This window comes from Patella vulgata, chromosome 3 (genome assembly GCF_932274485.2).
Source record: "Patella vulgata chromosome 3, xgPatVulg1.2, whole genome shotgun sequence".
NCBI classification, from domain to species: Eukaryota; Metazoa; Mollusca; class Gastropoda; family Patellidae; genus Patella; species Patella vulgata.
Window position 1 is genome coordinate 57415435 of NC_065881.2, and position 24613 is coordinate 57440047.

Sequence of the window (24613 nt, forward strand, 5' to 3'; positions counted from 1 at the left end):
TACTAGCTTTATTACTTAATTGGCAGTGGATAATATTCTCTCTCCTATTTCCAGTATTATAATATAGTAGTGATCTAATTAAAGGATACACACGTGAAAGGCCGAATTTAAATGTACTTAACGTTTGTGGGGTATTAATATTTTCAGGTAAGTTGTTCCAAAGTTTAATTGTGTAGGGAAAGAAACAATTGGAATATGAACTGGTTTTACAAAATGGTAGATTGAGGTTCAGATTTTCATTACGAAGGTTATAATTTGATACCGACGGTTCAAATTTTTTAAAGGCTTCAGACAGATACATTTTATTAAGTGAAATTATATTAATTTTATATTTCAGTATACGCAAAATATTTAGTCGACCACAAGCTTTCTGGTATAAATTTGAAATGTGTTTTGACCATAATTCATTAGAGTGAAATGTTAATCCCAAATCACAATGAGTAGTTAAGTTTTCTATTTGTATTTTCAACAATAATGTCTGGATGGATTGTATTTTTTCTAGTAAAAATAATATTTTTAGTTTTATTAGGGTTAAAAGTTACACAATATTGTTTAGCACACGATGAGATAATATTCATATCTTCAGAGTTCGTGCTACTTCGAAGATCATTATGAATAATGGTAAAAAGTAAAGTATCATCGGCGAATAGTCGTATGTTGTTAATTATATTATCGGGGATATCATTTAAATAAATTAAAAATAGGAAAGGACCCAGCACACTTCCTTGGGGGACTCCAGAATCAGTATGCAAATAGTTAGATTTGAAATCTTCCAAAACTACACATTGTTTTCTATTACTTAAATAGTGTTCAATTCAATTACATAATACATAGGGAGAGGAGTTTACTATAGGCTATGCCTGTTCCCCAATCCCTATTCAGATACAAATCTGAATAAAAATATTGCTTATAAAAAATTTACATAATATTTTATTAATTCCATATTGTTTTAATTTAGACAACAAACCTACCTATATGCCAAACTTTATCATACGCTTTTGATACATCACAAAATATAAATCGAATTTGCTTTCTTTCATCAAGATTACTTATTATAACATCACGAATTTCTAAAAGTTTATTTATTGTAGAATCGTTAGGTTGAAAACCAGACTGATACTTATATAACAGGTTATTTTCTTTTATAAAATTATAAAGATTTTTGAATAAGATTTTCTCTAGTATTTTACATAATGAGCATATTAATGAAATTGGTCTATAGTTGTCAGGGAACTGCGGATCACCCTTTCCTTTATACGCTGCAATGATATCTGAAGTCTTCCAAATATCAGGTAATAATTGGAGTTCTAATGAAAGATTAAAAAGTTTAGCGAGAGGACTTGTGATTGATGGAGTTATCTTTTTCAATACAGCTGGACTAATATTATCGGGACCAGAAGGCTTTGAACAGTTAAGAATTAGTAACTGATCTTTCACTTCTTGCTCACTTACAATAAAATGCTGTAATTCGTTGTTACTGCGAGAAGCAAAGTATGGAAGGTCGGGTACATCATTTAATTTTGAAATCGAGGCAAAATAAGAGTTTAGGATATTTTCCTTATCATGTGGGTGTGTTTAGACGCAGTTTTAAAATAATAATGGGGGAGGTGGGTACCTTCTCATTATCAAAATTTGTAATAGATTTAGCTATTTTCCCCCATTTATTTGGAGGCAAGTTTTTATTATTTATTTGTTGTTCTAAATTGTCTTTAGAATTATTTTTAGCTTCCCTAATTTATGTTATTACTTCATTTCTTCTTTTTTTTCTAAATAATAGCCAATGATTAGGACTATTTGTTGGGGGGGGGGGTTGTTTTTGTTTTTTTTGCGTTTGTGTGCTTTATTTCGTTTTCGAATTTTTATACGTATGGCGTTATTCATAAATGGCTTATCATTTGGTCTTATAGTTACTACTTTTGTTGGGATATACTGTATTAACGCGTTACTTAAAATATCTAAAACAACTTTGATAATTTTTTAATATCATCATTTTTAAAAAAAAATTGACCAATCGACAGTTAATAATTCATTGTTTAAACCTTCATAATCATTTCTAATAGTTCTTTTGTATGTTAACTGTTTGTATGCATATAGTGGCATTAACATTAGTATCCGATATACGTGATTTCCTATTAGTAATAAAAAGATCAATACATGAACCTGGTATTTATACCATAACACGAGATAGGATGTAAGATCACATATAAGGCATGTTGATTGTTTCGTTTGAGAGGCAAAATATTATTACTTTTAATCGTGGCTATCGTTAAGTAATATTTTACGTTCACATGTAAAATCAGAACAATCAGACATATATTTATTTGGGTACGTATCTATAAAGATTACTTTAAATATAGAATTAATACATTTTACACTCCTAGAAGTTGGATAAATGGAATACGAAAATGTGACAAACAAATATACAATATATTACATGACAATAAAGAAAACATCAGAACAGTATTTACAATCACAATCACAAACCAATTCATAATTATATCGAGGTATGGGTTTACATCTCCAACAGTTAAATTACTTTCTTTTTTTATTTCAAGTTTTGGAGTCGAGTAAAATTAAGATATGTGTAGGAGGGGGGGGGGGGGTCTACCAAAGAAATGAAATGAAATGGGGTTTAACGTCCTACTGTTCTGCTCCGAACTGGGCTAATGAAGACGGGCATACGTCATACAGTGTGCTATGAGGGAAATTTTGCCCGGACAGCGGCACTACGGACGAATCTTACATCGAATTTCAATTGTCAGGGGATCTTTTACGTGCACGCCGATGTGTACACGAGACCTAGGATTTTCGTAACATCCGAACGACTAGATAGCTGTTCTTGTCAGGCCCTCCGCCCTGCATCACTGACAAGGGAGAACCACGCCGTAAAAACTGGATGAACTTTCTCGGCCAATGCAGGGATCAAACATCCGACCTCCAGGCTAGCGAGCCAGCGTCTTCCCCACTTAGCCACCGTGATCCCCCGGGGGTCTAATCATATATGCAAGTAGGTAAAGTTCGTTGATAGTAATCTATATATAAATTAATACAAATCGATGGAACTTATATCTACAGTAACAAGGACACTTGGATGAAAGTGTGCTATTCGATCAATATTACAAATATTTTCAATGTCAGAGTACTTTTCATTGTTGTAGAATACTGGTGAGTACAAGATTTCTGTATAATTTAATTGATTCTAGTTCGTAAAAAGATATTCAATATACCTATAATAGGTTGTGTCAATAACTACAATATTATCTTTGTATTAGTAGAATAAGGTTGTTGTTTTTTTTGTTTTTTGGGGTTTTTTTTTTCAATAATTTAAGTTAGTGAACTGTCATCAGGATATAGTATTATTTGATATACCATCTTTCATTCAACACTATTTTCATTTCGTTCATGCTGGTTAAACATACATTATGCAAGAGCTAAATCTGATTATTGCAAGTCTTTATTTAGGCTTCAGATGTCTATAGAAATTATAAATTAGATCTTTATTTACACAACAAGCACAAAATCAACTCTGTAGACCCTCGGATGGCTTGGATTCGGCTTGGATTTAAACAGGATTTCGTTGATTGATTAAATTTTTAAATGGCGTCGTAAGCGGAGATTAACCGTTACGTTGACGTCATACTCCCGGAAATAAATTTAGATCGAGGCTAAATGATAGATTGTACGAAGCGAGGCCGCTGTTGAGCGAGGCCGCGTGTCAGTCAATTTGACTGAAAGTTTGATATATACGGCCTTGATATTATGTTTAGTTGTGGTTAAAATACGAGTTTGGATGTCGGTATTATACGCTCTTTTGTCACTTGCGTTTACAGAAAAATTGCAGCTCCATTGGATCACTATTCGGGAGTTACGTAGGCCTACCAGTTACAGTACAAGAAAGAGTACACGCAGGCCAACAAGAATTCGGCTATAATTATGCCTCATTGATTTGGTCCATTCCTTTCAAACTTTCGCTTCTTATCTATATATGAAAAGTCTTATTTTGAAAACGTTACTTGATAATTGAGATTATGTAGGTGGAGTTAACGCCTGTCAATCAAACGATTGTTTTTTCTCGGAGACAGTGAAGGGAGAGTTGACTCCTATTTCTAGTCAAAAATTACAATAGTGATAACTTTGTTCAGAATAAAGTAATTTGACTGAAATGTTCAATATGTTCTTCTTTCATCATCTATTTTTGAACTGTTATAGCAAGAATGGCCAACTCTCTATTAAAATCCATAATGTATCTTCAATTATTAAATCTTTGTATATTGCCATGTCATTTTGGTAAATCAATCAATATTTTTTATTTATAGTAATCAAATTATAAACGACTAAAGTTTGGGGGTATAATGTAGGCAGCTTTCAGTTTTATTATTTAAAATACACTTGGAAGTTCACTGGCGCACATAACATGTTGGTATTAAGTATTTACTTGTATGATCATTTATAATCAACCTTATTTATCATTTTCATTCGGTTTTGGATTGGGGTGTAGAAGTAAATAAACCTAGATCTAACTAGGACTGCTGTCGTAACAAGGGGCTTGTTTGATTTAGTTCAGCTATATTAACGGGTAGGGCTGTGGATACAGATGAAGTTGGTCTAGCTGTTTGTTGGTTTAACGTGGCTGATGCACTATCCAATGTCAGGTGATCGGGCTGAACAATCTTCATTTGCTGTTCAACAATTGCTGTATCATAAAACTGATTGATGTCATCTTCACAATTGATTAATATATTTTTGTCATCATTTAGATTTCTGACATATATCCAGCAGTTTTTATTTTATTTTATTCAGTTTGAAGAGTTCGCGTGTCTTTTTATACAGTTGAGATTGTCTATGTGTCAAGGCTTCATTAATAAAGATTTTTGTTTTATTTGCTATGTTGAATTGTTTTAGCCTCTTTTTATTGCCATATACTGCAGCACGATCCCTGTCGGTGATAAACCCAACAATTATATCTCTGTTGTAATCTTTATTACGAGATCCAACTCTATGAGTACGACCTATTTGGTTAACTGTTAAACGGTCATCTCGATCATTTAAAACATGGTTATTTATAATATCAAGCATGAGATTATCTGTATTTCACCAGCTCTCTCATTTATACCACTGAATTTGAGGCATGTTCTTCTAGAATATTGTACAAGTTCATCAATTCTTGGTCGATATTTTTACGTGTGGTTCACCAAATCAGTGGTCAGGTAGGAGGGCCTACAAAGGACATTGACTAGATGGGACGAGACACCTAGGTCCTGTGTAAACATTGACGTGCACGCAAACAACCCTTAGACAGTTGGAATTCAAAACAAGAGTAGGTCGTAGGCCGCGAACAATTGGCCTCATAGCACACTTGTGTGGCATAGGCCCATCTTCATTAGCCCAGTCGAGAGCAGAATATGTAACACCATGGGTCGTTTGTCAGACGTGAAAAGCGGGCCCTCAATTCCGGTCGCCACATCATACGTATGACCCATGTACTCTATTCTTACTACATATCTTAATAGCCAGGTGATCGTCTTGTATTTTCAATTGTCTTCTTCGGCTTCCTTTTCACGTTGTGTATTTTCTTCTTACTATATCGTTAAGACGTTCATCTTGTCATTAGTTAAGACGTTTGTCTTACCAGGAATAACAATTCAACAGTTCAGTTCTACATTTTATATAAAGCACTGAGTTACGTAGATTAGAAGCATAATAGATTACATTAGCATACTTAAAATTAACATCTTTCTCTCAACCTCAACTCCTGTAAAAGTCTAACCAGCATGGCTAGACTCAGGAAACTGCTACATCATATGGTCGTCTGAAGAACCAAGATGATGTCTACCCTCTGTGAGAATTCAGAGGCAGCCTCTAGGAACTCAGGTGGTATCTGTACGGAACCCAACGATATCTGAACTCAAGAGGCATTGCATGGTCTCTTTTATAGGACCCATATGGACATCACGCACTGACCAGGCTATTCATGACCCTGAATCTGTGCAATTACTGATATGATTGGTTACTTAAGCCAAATGATGCAATTAGTAAATTTCCATTCACGTGTTAAACATATTTTGATTCCCTCGAAACCAGCTATGTTTACCACATGATAAATCTTTTTATGTGCAATTCCGTCACTCATTATTTGAGTGCATTAGATACGACTAAATTATTTATTAAAAATATAATATAATGCTATCATTAAATTCTACAACAGTATTACAAAAAGTAAGTCTTGGTGTGGTTTTCAGCGTACAGATTCTAAAATGAAACGTCGTAATTTAGATGATCTTTAAATTAACACGACAAAGTTTACTAGTTACAAGTAACCATGACACAAGAACATTACTGATGGACATTGTACAATACCATATCGAACAAGCAAATGTCCATGTTGATCTTTAGAAACAATTTAATCGTATATGTTTGCCCTTTCATTAACCGAAATAACAAATCATCTCAACATTATAACGTTTAGTATCGTTTAGCTCCTTTAAATAAGTATTGTTATCCAGCGAACACAATTATTCTATTCCAAATGAAACCCAGTGGTGACTTAACATTGTTTTCGTTAATAGCATGCTAATTAACCATTGAGTATAACGATATCACATGGCTTCAGAAACCTTTTAAGTATTAGCTACCAGCAACAGCAGATATCGGATAAAAACAGATTGTGATGCATTAAGATCAAAAGAAAGAGATAACCTATACTAAATTGCTCACTTATTGGCACAAGATTATTTTGAAATAAATAGGGAACAACGAAAGATAGTCACACTTGTCTACGATATCACCTTAGGTGGAAGTGGACGTAAAACACCAGAAACGAACGAACGAAAGATAGTCACATCTATTATAGAGGGCATTAGGTTCAAATAAAATAAAACAATTAGATAAGATTCGAAGTCCTAAAAAACGGTATAAGAAAAGTAGTGTAATCAGCAAATAGACTGCGATCTAGAGTGAAAAATAGAAAATCAAATGTAAGAGTGATATTTTCTTGGACCGGAAAATAAACTTACACCTTTTTTCAGCTTTAAATCGTCCGATTCCAGTTTCATCGAGAGAATTTCTACTCTTTACTGTCAACTATTTCGATTTTTTAATTCAGACATTCTTCTGTAGATTTTCTCCAATAGAATTTATTTTACCGACCAGCATATTATGAAAATAAATGATATTGTGGTGTAACGTTTTAATCCCCCCCCCCCCCACCGCGAGATAATGGGGGAGAGAGAGATGGGATTTGACGTCCATTCGACACAATATAGGTCATTTCGGGACCAAAATATTATGGTTCAACTTTATTTCAATAATTCGCTTGCGCGTAGGGGTCTTTAGCAGTGGGAGGAAACCGGAGGACCCGGGCACATGCTAACTATTTGTCCATCCAGCCCCCTGGCTAATGTATGTCATGCAATACGTGTGCTATGGGCGACCAGTGACATGTGGAAACTAAGCAGGAAAATCAGGCGAAAAGGGTATCACACTTAGACATGAACTTCATTTATGTTGATATTTAGCATTTTTTGTTCAGCGATTTGACGCAGTTATTCTTTTTCTGGCGTGGGAAAAGGTCCTCTTGACATCAAACTCATTAGTCAGATACTTGATTATAAAATCCATGAAATACTTTCTCACACCTCCTTGACTGACTTTTCGCCTTTAAAGGAACCTATGATTACTAAGGCTCGATGCGTCATTTGCATTTTCGCTAAAATATCAACTTTCTCGCGGCGTGATCTGCGTTAAATATGTGCTCAGATTGATTATTTAACAATTTTCTTAAGAAACAACGCTAGATAATCCCCCGTTTGGATTCAGTCGGAGTTAAACACGGCCCACCATATTTCTCCACTACCAATAAAATACGACAGGGTCCTCTTTCTATAGCGAGCAGCATAGATCTATGAAATTTCAATTTATCATAACTTTGTAAATACTGAACGGCATTGGACCATTTCTGGACTGATATTCCTATTAGAGATCAAAATTATTGTAGTTTGCAGGGGATTAATTTAGGACTAATTTTAAATAAATGACACATTGAGTATTTATATACATTATCTGATTGTCATGTGGTTTAATCCCCATCATCATGACGTTTTCATTTTCAAGTTAAATTTTATTTTATTTTATTTATTTATTAAAGTGTCACAAATCATAAAATATATCAATATATAAAATTCAGTACATGGTGCATTAAGATTTCCGGCCAATATTGGCCTACGAGACACTGCAGTTAAATACTATATGTTAGTGTAAAATGTCCGGACATACTAAGACTTAGTAAAAACAATGTACTGTAAGATACTCTACACTATACATAAAATATATTAAGGTCTATTATTCTACATACATAATAAAATACATAATATACATAATTAAAACGTGCAACAACCAGGGTATGTTGACACGAAGAATCGCTTATTATAAAACAAAATCAAAGACAAATATATCATAGAATACGGTATGGGGAAATGTTTACGGTTAGACGGAGAGCTGTTTTCGAACATTACGTCTGTTTTGATTTAATTATATTTGACAGAGAACATCGAGGAAAACTAGACTGCGATTAACGTCACCAAAAGGGCGGAGACTCTTCAGGACTAGATCTTAACCTTATCCCATCCGATGCGAACGTTCTTAAAATGTAAACCCATTTGGATTATACCATTTCTACTCACGCGTCCTTCGTGATTAAGAAAAATTGCACCCCGTTTCGGTCTGTTGTGTTTAATATCCGAACTCTGAACGATTTAAGGATAATATGTTTATCCGTTTAGTGTTCTATCGAAAAACTAAATGGCTAAATTTTGTATTCAAATTACGGATAGTTTGTATTCCGGTAGAATGGCTGATGACAGAACCAGCGCTTTATTTTAACAGATTCTACTTGGTATTGGTGCCAGCGATAAAATCTTTATCTGGAGTTGTTCTGTTAAAGGTTGAACTTCGACTCGAAGACCAGTATCTTGTTTGTGGTGATCAGGGTTATGAAACTCGTAGCAGATTAGGTTACTCAGTATAAATTAAAATAAAATTGGAAATCGTCCCAGAGTTCTCTGTTAACGCTGCTAGTTTCATTCTTTGTTAAACTCTTCGTTTATATAGTCGTTGGGGAACGGGGTGAGCAGAAACATCATAAAGACGTGCCGTTATACAAAAAATGCTTATTTGTACAGACTTTAAACTCCCGGCCCGTTTAAAATAAATTAACATAATCACTATCAGATGGTATCATAATGGTTGAAAAGAATCATTAAAAGACAGTAATGGCTTACCATAGAGCTGTTTCATAGAAAAACAGGATGTTCCGGATGTTTTCTAACAGAGGATCTTTTGCCTTAATACCACCTTACATACAGGTCAACGCATGCTACCAATCATATCTTTTCGCCCAGTCTCGGGCTAAAGACTGCTGGTTCCTTTTTGTCTGAACTCTACTCTTTTCATACGCTCATGTCTATCGTGGGATTTGGGTGGCCGAATAGTCTATGTTCTGTCATATATCAAGTGGCATGGTTTCTATTCCCCACTTGTAGGTGACAATCAGCAGGGGCGCCTGTCAACCCTCGTGGGTTTTCTCCGGATCCTCCGTTTTTCTCCCACTGCTAAAACAAACGCAAATGTGTTATTGAAATGAAGTTGAACCACGTGTTAGTCAGTGTCGAGTATTGACAAACCTCATTAATCATTCAGTCGCATGGATTTACATTTGTATCGAATATACATAATATTATATCCTGTCACGCTAGTGCACTCCGCAATCTTGAGTTTATATTTTCAGTTTCTCGCATGAACGGAATTTTTTGGACTATGTTCCTTTCAGATATTCAATTTTTGCAATACCGTCATTTACACACATTATATTGAAACACAAATCATTAAGTGGGGCTCGCTTTAGGTTGTTGGGATATGTGTACGACGTGGGGACCTGGAAGGTGCCCCCCCCCCCATTAGCGCAAAGAAATTGTACGTTTTCAGGACAGAAGCCAGTTATTTTACTTTGTAAAGAAAGTATTAACCCTCTGTCATACTGCTAATAACCAAGTAAAGCCATCGCCGTATGTGTCACAAGCAGCAAACCTATAAGTCAATAAACTTTTGGAACACAAGGAGACCTGTAAAATCGCCCCACCTCCTCCTATGAAATAATAATTAAGAGCATTTTCCAAACTCGATCAAACGTTTACTTTAGTCTGTTACTTCACAGCCAACACAGATAAAAAAATATCATTTAGCCGTGATTACAAATTTGTTTCTTGTTAGAATGGGGAATAATACATACTTAACCCATTGCGTATAATCATTCATGGGTTCTATATTTTGTGGTAATACGACGTTACTTTAATATATAAGCCATTAAAGTTGTTACCTCCAGTTTTTACAATTTCTTCAATATATTACACTACACAAGGCATGTATAATCATTCATGGGTTCTATATTTTGTGATAATACGACGTTACTTTAATATATAAGCGATTAAAGTTTTTACCTCCAGTTTTTACAATTTCTTCAATATATTACACTACACAAATTTAAATTAATACAAAGAAGAATATAAAGCACCTGTTTAACTATTAACTAACTATATAACTTCATTTTCATGATTAAGTTCATGTACAAGCGTATATCCCATAAAATCACAGAATTTGCAATACAGATATTTGTATTTCAGAATATAGAATTGTTTAAGTAAAATTTGAAGTCGTAAATATATAAACAATCATCTAAATTTGCAATGTCAGTTTAAGTTATAAATTTATAACTTGGCAAATGTCAGATGGTGTAGACAGTAAGATTATATTAAGTGTACACTGAATTTAACACACCCACTAGTCCGTACACCACTCCCTGTTTTTGAAAGCATGATAAACAAATGGACAAACAAATTTTGTAACTGGTGAGGCTAGGTCAAACAGGTGGTATATTGATTTTGACTTAGGTAGCCAATAGCCTTGGTGGCATATTGATTTTGGCACAGGTAACCAATAGCCTTGGTGGTTTTGGGTTGTACCTTGGTGGTATTCGACTTTTAAAGTCCTGATGGAAATAGGAAAGCCTTGATGGCCTGAAATTAAATGTGCGGCAGAATTAGTAATTTTCAGTGGAGAAATTTATTATTGAATGTTATTTGTAGCAATATTAATTAATTATGAGAAATTAAAGGTACAACAGAGTAACTCAGCGTCTTATTTGTGTGTAAATTGTTTACATGCTTGATAATGGTTAAGTAGGTCGGCACACATGTTTGTATTGAATTGTAGTGAGTGTCATCGGTTATTTTCTAAACGATAGGTAAATACAAGTTAATTTGGGTCTCTAAGCAATAAATATGAACTCGAAAATGGCACACACCAGGGTTCTGTTATTAGCCCGACACTTTTCAATAGCATGATTAATGACCTTCAGTCTAATAACTACATTAAGAAACTTATTGACGTAGCGGTTTATGCAGACGACAGTTAAATCTGGCATGCAGCGAATAACTACGCTACCGTTAGAACGAGCATGCAAGAAGCTTTAGACAAATTGTCAAAATTGTCTAATGACAGGGGATTTCGAATATCTGAAAGTAAAACAGTAGGTATGCTTTTCTGTAGGGATCATATAGAAGTGTCGTCTATGAAAGTTGAATTAAACAATATCCTAACTGAATTTAAAGATCAGGCAAAGCTTCTAGGGGTCACCTTTGATCGCAAAATGACTTCCATACCAGTTTGAAAATGTTGTTAAAAGGGGACAGAAAGTTCTGAATATAATTAGATGCCTGATGGGCAAATCCTGGGGAGCCAATAAAACCACCATGCTCATGATATATAGTCCCATGATAAGATCAATATGTGACTATGGCTGTGTTGCTTTTGCGAGTGCAAATGAAACCGCTCTTGCTAAATTAGACAGTTTACAATTCCAAGCGATAAAGATAGCAACAAAATCTTCATTTGACACAAAAAGGGAAGTAGGTGAAATGTGATTCGAATTGAGGCGCAGCTGGGCCAAGTTATAGCTGTACAAAATCATTAACGAAGAAAATTAAAAGACATGTGAAATCGGAGACTCAACAGTTCGGTCACAGAGCAAATGATTTATTAAAAGATCTAGGATTAGACTACTATCAAATTACTGACAGGGTATTTTCTGAAAATCCACAACATACTCAAATGATCCCGAGGGAATTCTTGAACGAAAATTGGTCATCGCCTGTGAAAATATACACGAACGGATCACGCTACCCCAACACAAACAAAACTGCGTTAGGTGTCAGCACTCCCGAATTTAACGTTGATATATCATAAAGGTTACCAGACGTTCCATCTATACAGCAGAATTAAAGGCAATATCGACAGCCCTTGAGCGGCTTGTGCCATCCACCGTTCAAAAAGCAGTCATCGTTTCAGACACCTTTAGCAGTACAGAGTCAATAATACATGACAAAACATCAAGACCAGAAATTGTTCACAATATTCGTGCAAATGTTGATTCCCTTCAAAACAAAAATAGAACCGTAGAATTTGCAATGATAGCATCCCATGTCGGTATAGTAGGAAATGAGTCTGCCGATAATCCAGGAGACTTAAAATATAGCGCTCAGGAATTTAATAGCATTGTTAAAGCTAAAATTAAATCGAAATGGAAAACCAAGTTAACCAGAGCAAATACTTTTAGATTCAAATTAAATAACGATTTGGTTGTAATGACGGGAGTCAATCACCTGCCGCACAAAATTTGTGGGTTGATCAACTAAAGATTTAATGCGGACAACTGTTAACCGGTAATCATGTCATCACTGCGTGCAATAAATTGGAAGAAAAACGATTAACAATTACAGTGCATATAAATCTATACAATTTGTATTTAAAAATCTAGTGAAATGTATTATTCTTATAAATGTTAAAATTGTTCTGTGTTTCTGCTGGCTCATCTTTCCCTTTTCAGGTAAATTTTATCTGGGAAAAGTCACACACAAAGAAATTTTGTTAATGATCTGTGTCAAAGGACTTTTAACTAACACGGAAAGAACTGCACGAACCTTTTTATATGTATATATTCAATGGGTCCAGCTATGTGGTTTTTACTACGAGAACTTCGCTTTTCCTCATTAAAACGGCGGATTCTTTTCCCCACAGTGGAATTTATATTCTAACAAGGATTTTATATGGTATTGTAAAAGGTTATTGATATTAATATCAAACTCATTTAATATTTTAAGAATCACGGCAGACCAGGAAAGTCTAGGTAGTTTCAGGGCAATCTTAATATCTTCATCAAATGCGGCTGTCAAGATAGTGTGGGAACAAGATGAATTAGATTTTAGACCATACAATCATTTGTAGTATAACAACATTATTTGGTTCACAGAGAAATGAAGAGGAAAAAGTCCAAGTAGCCAATATTTGAGGTTTTGGTGGGGTGGGGGCGCTGCATCAGGATTGATTTTGCAGTTTTCTTTGTTATTGAATTTAATTCAATTGTTCCAGTTTTTTGTGGTATTGTTTTTGCTAGATCAATGTAGCGATGGGTGTGAAAATTGCATCATATACTTTCGGTAAAACTTCAGATGGTAAATCTTCACTGTCACAAATTTTATAACGTAAACTGAACCAGGGCCTTCTTGCTTAAGTCAGTCATAGCTGCTTTATATGAATCATTATATTTGTAAATTATTAGCTCCTTAATATTGGTATTAATATGATCTATTTTGCTATTTCCGATATTAAAATTAATGACGATTTTACTTTTTTGTTATATTTTTGGTTAGAACATATAACTTCCAATCCTTGGGGAGTTGTTTATGTTTGTTTAAACTGTTGCGTAAGCCAGGTTGAGTAGTTGACATAAGTAAAAGGTCATCCGCAAAAAATAGATGGGATATGTTATAGCTTTCCAGAATCGGAGCGTCATTATTTTCATTATGTAGGTAGGACTGTAAAACTTGTATTTGCTTATTGTTCACGTTCTTGACGGCTAAACCACGGTGCATTACTTTATTGCTGTAATTGTGTAAAAAAAATATATATTTATACTGGTTACAAATTCAGTTGTCTTACTTCTTTGATTTCTTCCAGACCTTGAATTGTAAACACAATATTGTCAAACTTGCTGGGACTGTTCGGAGACGCAAGTTGCGTTTTTCCTAAAAAAAATGTGTTTGATTTTATATAGCCACTGGTACTTTGACAACGGATTCTTCTAATTTAGAGAGGCCGTATTATATTTTGGCATCATATAAACACAACATAGTGGGATGTTTAGCATATCCGATAGAGAAAAGAAATTCAACGAAAATCCGGCGATTAAAATCACGAGATTACTATTTTCAATCATGCTAGGAATTCTGACTATTGGTTATAACGAACAGAAAATAGTAAATTATTGAATAATTACACGCCTTTTAATGAACATATTATTTTGAATTCTGAATATTTTGCTAAACTACAATAAATCTTGTCTTAAAGATGCTTCTGATGTTAAAATACATTGCGTTTGGGTGGGAACATTTCTTTTAAAAATTCTACCAAAAGTAAACATCTAGCAGATAACACTTGTGGGAATAGGTTTCCCACGCATATTAGATCAGCGGATAATTCTGCTCATTCAAGAACATAAAACTAAACTATCAATCAGAAACTATAATACTGATAATAGTTTTAATCAGTCAAACTGTCGCAAATATCATGTAAATATATTGATGTAAACAACGGAAACGGCTTAAATTCATTTTTTCTTTCCAACGTGTCTCCAAAAATAACTGGAAGTTAATGCACCATTTACAATTCACAGAGATATTGATGAATTGCAATAAAATTAAAAATATCACTCGTTCAACCTTCTTTGCTATTATTGAAATACATGTAAAATAAAACTAAGTACGAAATGAGAGCAAAATAACGAAATGGATCTTTAAGACTGATGACAGGTTGGTGATACAAGTGTTCAAGAATAGAGAACTAGTGGGCTTATTCACAAAAACTTAACCTGAAATATTTTAACAATCCAGGTTTTCATTGGCCAAAAGCTAACATTTGTGCCTGGATTTTAACTCTCAACCAATGAAATGCCTGCATCCTGAAAATAAATTAGTTTAAGTGAATTAGGTTCCAGTATACAACAAATATAAATTAGAGAACAGTATAAAATGAATAGAAATTAGAAATGAAATAAAATGGTGTTTAACGTCCTACTGTTCTGCTCCGAACTGGGCTAATGAAGACGGGCATACACCATACAGTGTGCTATGAGGGAAATTTTTCCCGGACAACTGCAATACGGCCTATCCTTATATCGAATTCCAACTGTCAAGGGATCTTTTACGGAAACGCCAGTTTGTACATGGGACCTCGGTTTTTCGCCCATCCGAATGACCAGACAGCTGTCCTTTTCAAACCCTCCGTTCTGCATCATTGACAGGGGGAACCACGCCGGAAAATCTGGATGAACTTCTCGGCCAATGCAGGGATCGAATACCCGATCCCCAGACTAGCGAGCCGGCGTCTTACCCACTTAGCCACCGTGACCCCCCCCCCCCCGAATAGAAATTAGAGAAAGGTATACAACAAAGAGAAAGAAGAGAACAGCATACAACAAAACAGAAATTAGAGAACAGTATACAACACAAAGAGAGCAGTATACAATGAATATAATTTTCTGTTCGATACCCGCTGCTACAGATTGTACCGTTCCTTGAATCATCTTTAAGTGGCATTTAGTATTTAAACAGTAACACATCACACAATATTTATGGTATAACAATTACTGGTTTATTAACATGCAACGTTTCGACGATGATACTCTCGTCTTTTCAAGCAGAATTGTTCATTCATCATGGTGTTAAACCAGTTCTATCACATATGTGATAATGAGTGATCAAATATTGTCCTTTAAGCCGCGGTCACATCTTACAGTCACGCACGTAGATGACCGTAGTTCATTTGAACGTAGTTCACTGTAGTGCCATTACGGCCAACTAGGTTAAAGTAGGGCTCAGTAGGTTCAAAATTGACAAAGACCTTACCGTGACCGTAGTTTAAACGCAGTTGATCTAGTTAACCTTACTTAACTGTGAACATACTTCACACGTGGTCAAACCCTAGTAGTTATCCCTAGTTTTAAGCGCAGTGCCATGTTACTAGGGTCTTGGAATCAAAGATCACCGTTGATATATTTTGGACATGTTGAGAATTTTTGGGCTAACCACTGTCAATTCATGGGTTTCTTGAAGTTCACACTACGGTTAACTACGTTGAACTACGGTCATCACCCACTATGGTCAACTGCGTGCGTCACCGTAAGATGTGGCCGCGGCTTAAAAGGCAGCAAAAACTATGAAAGTGAAATACGGTATAAGAAATTAGTGGCCTCGGGTTCGCTCCATGTGTTTGCCGAAAATTTCACCGGATTTTCAATCAAGGTGATAAAATGGATTTTAATGAAATGGGTAGGTACACACAATGGTAGAATTCGGTCTCCTTTTTCATCAGTTATAAATAAATAACCAGCGGTTGCCATGCAACAAACCCCCACATTTTGCAAGCTAAAACTTGATTTTTCGTACAATCAGGGGTCATAATCACCCAGGATGTCATCGAAAGGAGCCAAGATCTATGAGTTATAAATATACATTTCAAGTTTCATCAAAATCGGATAACAAATGTGACCTCTAAAGTGTCCACAATCTAAAAACATGATTTTCATACCATCAGGGGCTATAATCAATGAAGTTACGGTCCGATACATGCCAATATCGAAAGAAGCCGAGATCTTTGGGATATAAACCTGTATTTCAAGTTACGTCAAAATCGGATAAAATTGTGACCTGTAGAGTGTCCACAAACAAATTGTGGATAGACAGACAGCGGCGATAATATACGTCCACATGAAAATGTGGGCGTATTAAAACTCTAATGCATATTCATTGAAATAATTATTCAATACTTTCTTTTATCTAAACTATTTTTTTTTTTAAATATTCCAGATATCTAATATAGATTGTGGTACTGACATGCAACAGCACAGTAATATTATATTAGATTTGCACAATAGATAACCAGAACCATTCAATTTTATCACCTTCAGTGAACGTAGTGTATCAAAACTGACAGTTTCTGTAGCGAAATAAGAAATATATGATCTAACTGTGTTGAAAGTGAGGGTACTGATATGTGAATTACTGTATTTCTAATTAAGTCTGGCGATATAATTCGGTCAGTAGAATTCATTGGAGCAAAGTAGCATTCAACTTGGTTTATTCAAGCATACTTATAGATCTCGTGGCAGAACATCGTTGGAATAATAATTGGTCTCTTCAGGAAGGTTGATTTCCGGATCCAAGTAATAGTTAAACTGGTGGCATATGTACAATAGATTTTATTATTTTATAATACGTTATGTAGAGAATTACTTAGTAGCCGAGATATCGCCTTCGGAAACTCTATTTGGAAATAAGGAGAATCGAGTTAAATGACTAAAGTCGTGTGGCCGTAACTGCTTTCCAGAAACAGACAAGTACACAACTAATAACTGTAATCGTAGGAAATGCAGCACCGAAAACTGTGTATCGGAAATTTCTACATATTGAAAATGTTCTATTTCGACTAGCCACTACGAACTCTTATATTAATCCAGAAACGTTTACAACAATACAGTAAATACTTTCTTTAAAAAAAAAAAAGCAAAATGGAAAAAAAATATTCTGAACAAAAACAATAGTGTTTCACTACGCGCTACTCCATTGTGAAAACCTAATAACAATACAATAATCCATTGTTAACAACCAATTAACAGCGGATCTGAGAATTTAGAGGTCCTAGAAGACAGCGCTGAGTCTCATTCAGAGAAAAGCGAGGGGAAATCCAAGAAAGATGTCAGTCCTTGTCTAAGCGGTTTCAGAGGGTTCCATGTCTCCTCAGCGGTCTGGAACGTCTCCTCAGCAGTCTGACGGTAAATGGATGGGGGCCAAGAGTGGTTATTGATTTTGTTCCTCAAATTGGGCGGTCTTCGCCGACACCGTGGTCCCATTTCGAGCGCTTCACGTATTAATTTTGATTTCCTAAGACATTCGGGCAGATTCTTGTTTATTTCGTATTGTCCTCGTGAAGAGAAAAATGCCCAATGGCACCGATGATCACACCAAGTAAAGACGAAGATGACACGACTTGACAAGATTCTCTCGCGATGGCCTTACAAAGGGCAAAATTGACACACGAATTCAACAAGAAAATGAACCTTTGCAAGGTCTTTCGGCAATTTTCTGGCGTGTCAAAGTGTTTCCAACACTCACGAAGTTGCTGCCGGAGCCTGGGAAATTCAACAGGCGGTCATACGATAGCTTAAGTTGCTCTCACGAATGACCTAATGTTTTTACGATCAGAGCCGAAATTGAACATTTATTTTATCGTGTGACCATCTGGCGTCAATTTCGGGACAGTGTGACGAAGATATTATAATGATAATACTTCTAAAACCTCTTTATTCCCGTTAATTGTTTTTAATTTTTTGCCTTATGCCTGGCTTTCACGTGGGCTACGAATCTCCCCGAATAGTGGCGAATCGAAATTCGTGGCGATTCAGCAAAAATATCAAAAAGATCGTAGAGAATCTGAAGTAGCTGCGAAGCAGTTACGAATAGTTTACGAAAGAGTTACGATAATTCGTGGGTAATCTGCTGAAAAATATGACGGATGTCAAGGTAGGGTTCTACGAAATGAAAGAAACATCTATACGAATTAAAGCGATTCAGTTACGACTAAGTTACGGATATGCCCAATAGAGTTACGAATACACTACACTCTGCCAAAACTCTAAAACTACATTGACGCAACGTATCATGGATACGGATACGTGATATGGATGGGAAAAACTCCGCCCGCCAAAAGTCTCTAATAGCGACAATCCTTTAGTAACGCATCGCGCGACAGGTTCCCACTATCACGATTCGTGCTGCGATTGAAGTCGTGGTTTTAATCGTGGAGTAATCGTGGTGATGCTATCAGGTCTTATCATATATTGAGGTCATTCATAGCAATCGTGTTAATCGTACGGAAACGTATCTGCACGTACCAGATCATGGACTCAATAGGGACAATCCTACCGCAACCTATCGCACGATAGTGGTAATCTAGTATTAAGATTAATCTACTCGAAATAAATTGCACCTTCTCACTGCTGAACAAAAAATATACTTTTCTTTCATAGGCATTTAGTAATTGAACCTAAGAGCTTCCGCTGTGTTAATTTAGTTGTAACGTGCCCCGTAATTAAAGGTGTTAAGTTATAATTATATTTTATTGTTAATTTTGTTGATTATTCTATATATATTTATCTACTATTCACATATCTGTATCATTTGCTTGATAAAGACGAGAGTATCCTCGTCGAAACGCCGCTTAATATTAAACTCAGTAATTGTGTATCCATAAAATTGTACCTTGTGAAAAATATATTCTTTTAATTTTTGGCCGTAAATATATCCTATCCGTCGGTGTTCCCTAAGAGGGCAAAGGGTTTCATTTCAAGCTAATTTGGTGCCCTCTGGTTGTCAATAATTGTAAGACACGTTTTTCAAAATGTAGGCTATAAGTTCAAACTTTAATCTCGAGTTTAAGGCCAGTACTTATCCGAATCTCTATCAATTCTAACGTCTACTCCAGTAAAAAACTTTTCAGTAATAAGAGTCTTTACACTAAAATAGTAGACATATTTTGTCTATCGGGAAAGATGTAAACGATTTTGGCACTGTAATTTTATCACCATTAGGAAAAAAACTGAAGTTTTATCCTGGATTTTCACTTGTGGGATTTCATAATAAACAAAGTCACCGCATTGAAATATAACAGCACGCACTGAACAACTTGCAATTATTTAAGGTGAGATAAAATGATAACTTGGAATCATCTGTAGACAACGTTAATATGGACTGTCATGCTGTGAGCCAAATTGTTCTGTTATGAACCAATTGTTCTATTTTAAACACAACCAGCAGAGTATGTAGGATCTGGGTATGCACTAGGTTTCCCATTCCTATTATCCCCCCATACACAACTTATCTATGAAAATCATTATTTCTTGTGAATATATTTATATGTTTGATTTTATTGATTATACTGACTGCCTTTGATAATATTTAAAATATATCGATTTCGAGACTTGAGCGAATTAGCTCAAAATTAACAATTATGGTTACCGATCTGCATTATCCACCAATTCCTTTATTATGTTGCTAAAATTTTATGGATCATCTCTATTAAAAGAGCATTACTTAAAAACCCAAGTTACATCCTATTAAAGAACGTAAAGTTAATATAATCAGACGAATCGCACTTCTACATGATCAATTTACCATGTAAAACGATTTATTCTTTCAGTCCAACCAGACACATTAATATCAACAAAGTTTAGAAACTCGCCACTGATTACAAGCTATTCGTTACATTCATTTTAACGTTGATTTATGACGAATGTTAGCAGAGAATGGACGGAGAACGGAATTAATTTCATTGATTAGCATTAACATGGAGACCTTTTAGAATATTCATTGACCCCAGTAAAATAAGGGCATTATTTACTGACGTTCTCTTGAATCAGAAATGTTATGATTGCTAAATAATTTGGATCAGCTGAATTATCTGTTTATGCATAATTAAATAGGTATTATCACTCTGCTGAATTATCTGTTTATGGAAGATTTAATAGGTATTATCACTATCACCAAGAAAATTAATAAAGGGAATTTTCAATAATAAAGAATTCAAAAAGAACGATAGCGTTAGATTGACTTTACTAACGAAAATGCAAGGATTGGCTTACTTATAATAGTGTGTTATTTAAACTTCTCGAAAACCCCTTCAAACGTTGTCGGTGATATCACTTTGCTGGAAGCGACGTTAAATATAGCTATTTCACACACTCCCTTCAAATGTTTACTATAATCAGTAGCGTGGCAGATTTGTCTTATATTTTGCATTCAATCAAATTTAAACACGAACTGTATAATAGTATAGCGAGCGTTGTAATCGAGTGGTAGGGCATTGGCTTATCAACTAGGATGCCAAAATGGTCGGATTATAATTGCAGTCAACATAGTCTTTATCACCCTCTTATATATAGCTTGTCCTTCCATCTAAGCATGAACACTGATTGCCCAGCAGTATTAGGCACCTATTCCAATAGTATTTTTCAATTGCACCACAGAAAAGGATCAATTGGCATTCCTCGATAAATTGCTGCGTATTTGAACTTACACCCGGGAGGTTATAAGCCAGAAAGTATGAGAGATCATTAAGACTTTGAGGGCAAATCACTTAACAGTACACTGGACGAGCTGTCTGTCTGTCTTTTGGCGGTTTAACCTTTGCTTCCACGTGGAAAGCTCGAAGAAATATTGTATTCTTTCTTGACTAGTTTAAGATCTACTTGAAATATTTGATATGTACGTTTGTTTGTGATTTCTGCGTATTGTGTCTTGTCCGTAGATTTGTTTTGTTTTGTTTAAATTATGTGTGGCGCAGCCCCCACCCCCCTGCACTTACTATTAGATACCAACCAATTATAGAATGAAAACATAGGATTTGTTGTACATTGTTTGGTCACAGCTTTATTTGACCCCAGGTCCCCATTGATTTTCCAGTTGATTTTAATGTTTATTACACTTGCTACCACAGGTGGAGCAGCTGTCAGTGGCAGCCCCTTGCTCAAAGGCGCGTTTGGGGTTCACAATGGAAATCTTGAGATACACAAACTGGAAGTAGCATACTAGTAAACATGCAACTGTCGGCCCAACATTTCAACGTAACCAACCTCTTAACCCTGTTATGCATCCGCTCCAACACCATCAATATTCCCCAAAACTTGACAGGAAATATAAATTCAAAACCCTTTTTATTCTACATCAAAAAGACAGCAAAATGGGTAAAAGGTGAAGAGAGAAGGTGGCTACAGTTAGAAGACGCTCAATTCGTGGACAGTCCAAAAATTTATTGTTCTGTGCCCCTTTATAAGGCAATTCCTTTTTATAGTTCGGTAATAATGTCAACTAACACATGGGGGTGGATATTTAAGCTTTATGGTTATTCTGATATTGTATAGGCACAGCTGATTGGTATTATCTAAAGTACTGTTTAAATCTAATTTACCCGAATAATAAGTTTATATATTTAAATTATTTACTATAATCCGCTATTTATATTTAATAACCTTTGGTTCCTATAGTTTGTAGGCAATGTCTTTCGTTACGTCTTTCCGATCACGAACTGCGATTCTTTTTATTCATCAACATGTGACTATCCTTTATAGTCTGAAATAAAATCCTATAAACACAGGATGTTTACTGAAACAAATCTTCCTGTCTGTCTTAATCACCATTCACTTGGAGAGACAGATAATGGGTTTATCTTCCACTCAACAGTAATCCCTCTATTTCGGGACTAACATAATGGTAATTTATTTCAATAATAGGCTTGCGCGTTAACTTCTATTCAACATTAATCCCGTCATTTGGCGACTAAAATGTGGCAATTTATTTCGATAATAGGCTGGCACGTAAAGGGTTTTTATAAGTAGCTTGAAAACAGCGTACCGGAAGAAAACCTTAGAGGTGAGTCACCTACGACCGAACCCTAGTTAAGATGCCTTTTGATTTACAGCACGATCGTTAGAGTCATCCCCTAGTCACATTTGAAAAGCTTTACGTCAGGCTTTTCAAATCATTTAGTTGAATTTTTCCAATTTTTTAAATTAGGTGTGTTAAGATGAAATTTGTATCATCAATTAATTGGAATATTGTAAAATAGTACAATTTGTTGACCAGAATAAAGATTGGGACATATTATTCAGTTACAGCAAGAGTGGTATTGAGCCTTTAAGCACCACCAACCGAAAACCCCATCAACTTCGTGATGACTACAAATATTCCTCTACAAATTGTATGGTATGTGGAATCCCCAAAGTAATGGGCAGTGTTATTTAATATTCCAATCTATCACAATCGAGGATTTTGCAAGGCAGGAATCTAAAACTTGGTTTAGTTTTAATTCAACTGGTGTATATGTTAAACATAACTAGGACATTGAAATGAAAGTTCGCTGCACTGATTTGAAATAATCATTCCGTCTATCACAATTGGCAGAAAAAAAACTTACTTGTAAAATTGGTAAAGTTTACGCCAGCAGTACTTGAGCTCCAGTCCTCCATATTACTGAATTAGTTGACGGATTAATTTTAAACAAGCTGACAAGATATAAACCGAAGCCTTCTCTTCTTTGTTGCAAATTAAAATAACATTTCACTCCGTATTACCAAGGCGGAGGTTGATTATAACACGCGCATCACATTATTATTGAATGGATCTGAAAAAGTCTTTCTGTTACCAATGCGACGGAGTATAATATAGCAGTACAAGAATCAATCCACACAGCTAGATATAATAAGGCATCTTATAACTGACGCGTATAGATCATTTACACCACAATAAGTTTCCGACAAATGCCGATTCGTGTGACTATGATCGTGTTTTGGACCTGTTTTGGTCTAATCATTACTCTCTATGGAATCCATATCATTAACGTTATAATATTATACAACAATATAATATGGTCAATAGATTTTTCTTAAACTGGATTCGATATTTATCCCTACAGCTGTGACAGAATACCAAAAGACACTTCGATTTTAACTATAAGTAAGATTTATGTCGTTTTTAGAGTAACATCTCTTTAATATACTCCTGAAAAAAGTAGGGGATATTGAAATGCAAATACCTATGCAGGTTGTGATATGATAAATAGTCATGGACACTTGACATGCTTTGAGAGTATGTTCACAATTTAAGAACTTATCGCCCCAACAGAACCACTGAGCTGCATGTGCGACACGCAATAGCGCCATACACGTGGGAGGGGTTCATTGTCGTCAAATTTGACACTTCAAGGAAGGGTCGATGAAAACTGCCGCTTGCTGGTTTATCCTATCCATGTTTGCTATCCTATCGGTTTTTCCATAAGATTTGCTGTTTAGCGCATCTTTGCTTTAGTGTGTTACCTTTAATTTGATCGGCAGACGTGTTCATCAACGTCAACGTCAACCGACAACACTTCAAGAATTGGCCGTGGTACTGCAAGAGGAGTGGGTCAGATTGCCCCAAATCGTGATTGGTCGGTTGATTAGGAGCATGACACGACGAATTGCTGAATGTCTGAGGATTTGTGGAGCAATTACTCATTATTAAGACAAAAATCAAAAACGTCCATTTTCACTTTTGGCGGTTTATCTCTTTGCGAGTGAAATGGGACCGTCAAAAAAATGAACTATTTATGTTCATATGTAGGCAATTGGCCTGTTATTAACATACACTGGTTACCTCTAATAAAAACAGCAGTGCATTTCCGCAGTTTTGTATTGTTTCTGAATATCCCCTACTTTTTTGAAGAGTACATAAATATGGAATACAGATGTTTTTTTTCTAAAATTAATTTCTAAACTTTTTTTTTCTTCATATTTTGCGCATTGACACATTTATACAATTTCTATATTTATTCGGGGACCACGGGGGGTAAGCGGGTAAGACGCTGGCTCGAGAAAGTTCATCCAGATTTTCCGGCGTGGTTCACCCTTGTCAGTGATGCC

General features: G+C 35.3%; 1 protein-coding gene across 1 annotated transcript in view; it reads right to left on the reverse strand.

Moving 5' to 3' along the window:
* Positions 1 to 23259, reverse strand: part of LOC126814632 (FMRFamide peptide receptor frpr-18-like) — a 48076-nt gene extending 24817 nt beyond the window's left edge. The window contains exon 1 of the mRNA XM_050539917.2: positions 23131 to 23259. Within this exon, the coding sequence (XP_050395874.1) occupies positions 23131 to 23182 (52 nt within the window). The 5' untranslated portion in view covers positions 23183 to 23259. The remainder of the gene's footprint in view (positions 1 to 23130) is intronic.
* Positions 23260 to 24613: the final 1354 nt, after the last annotated feature.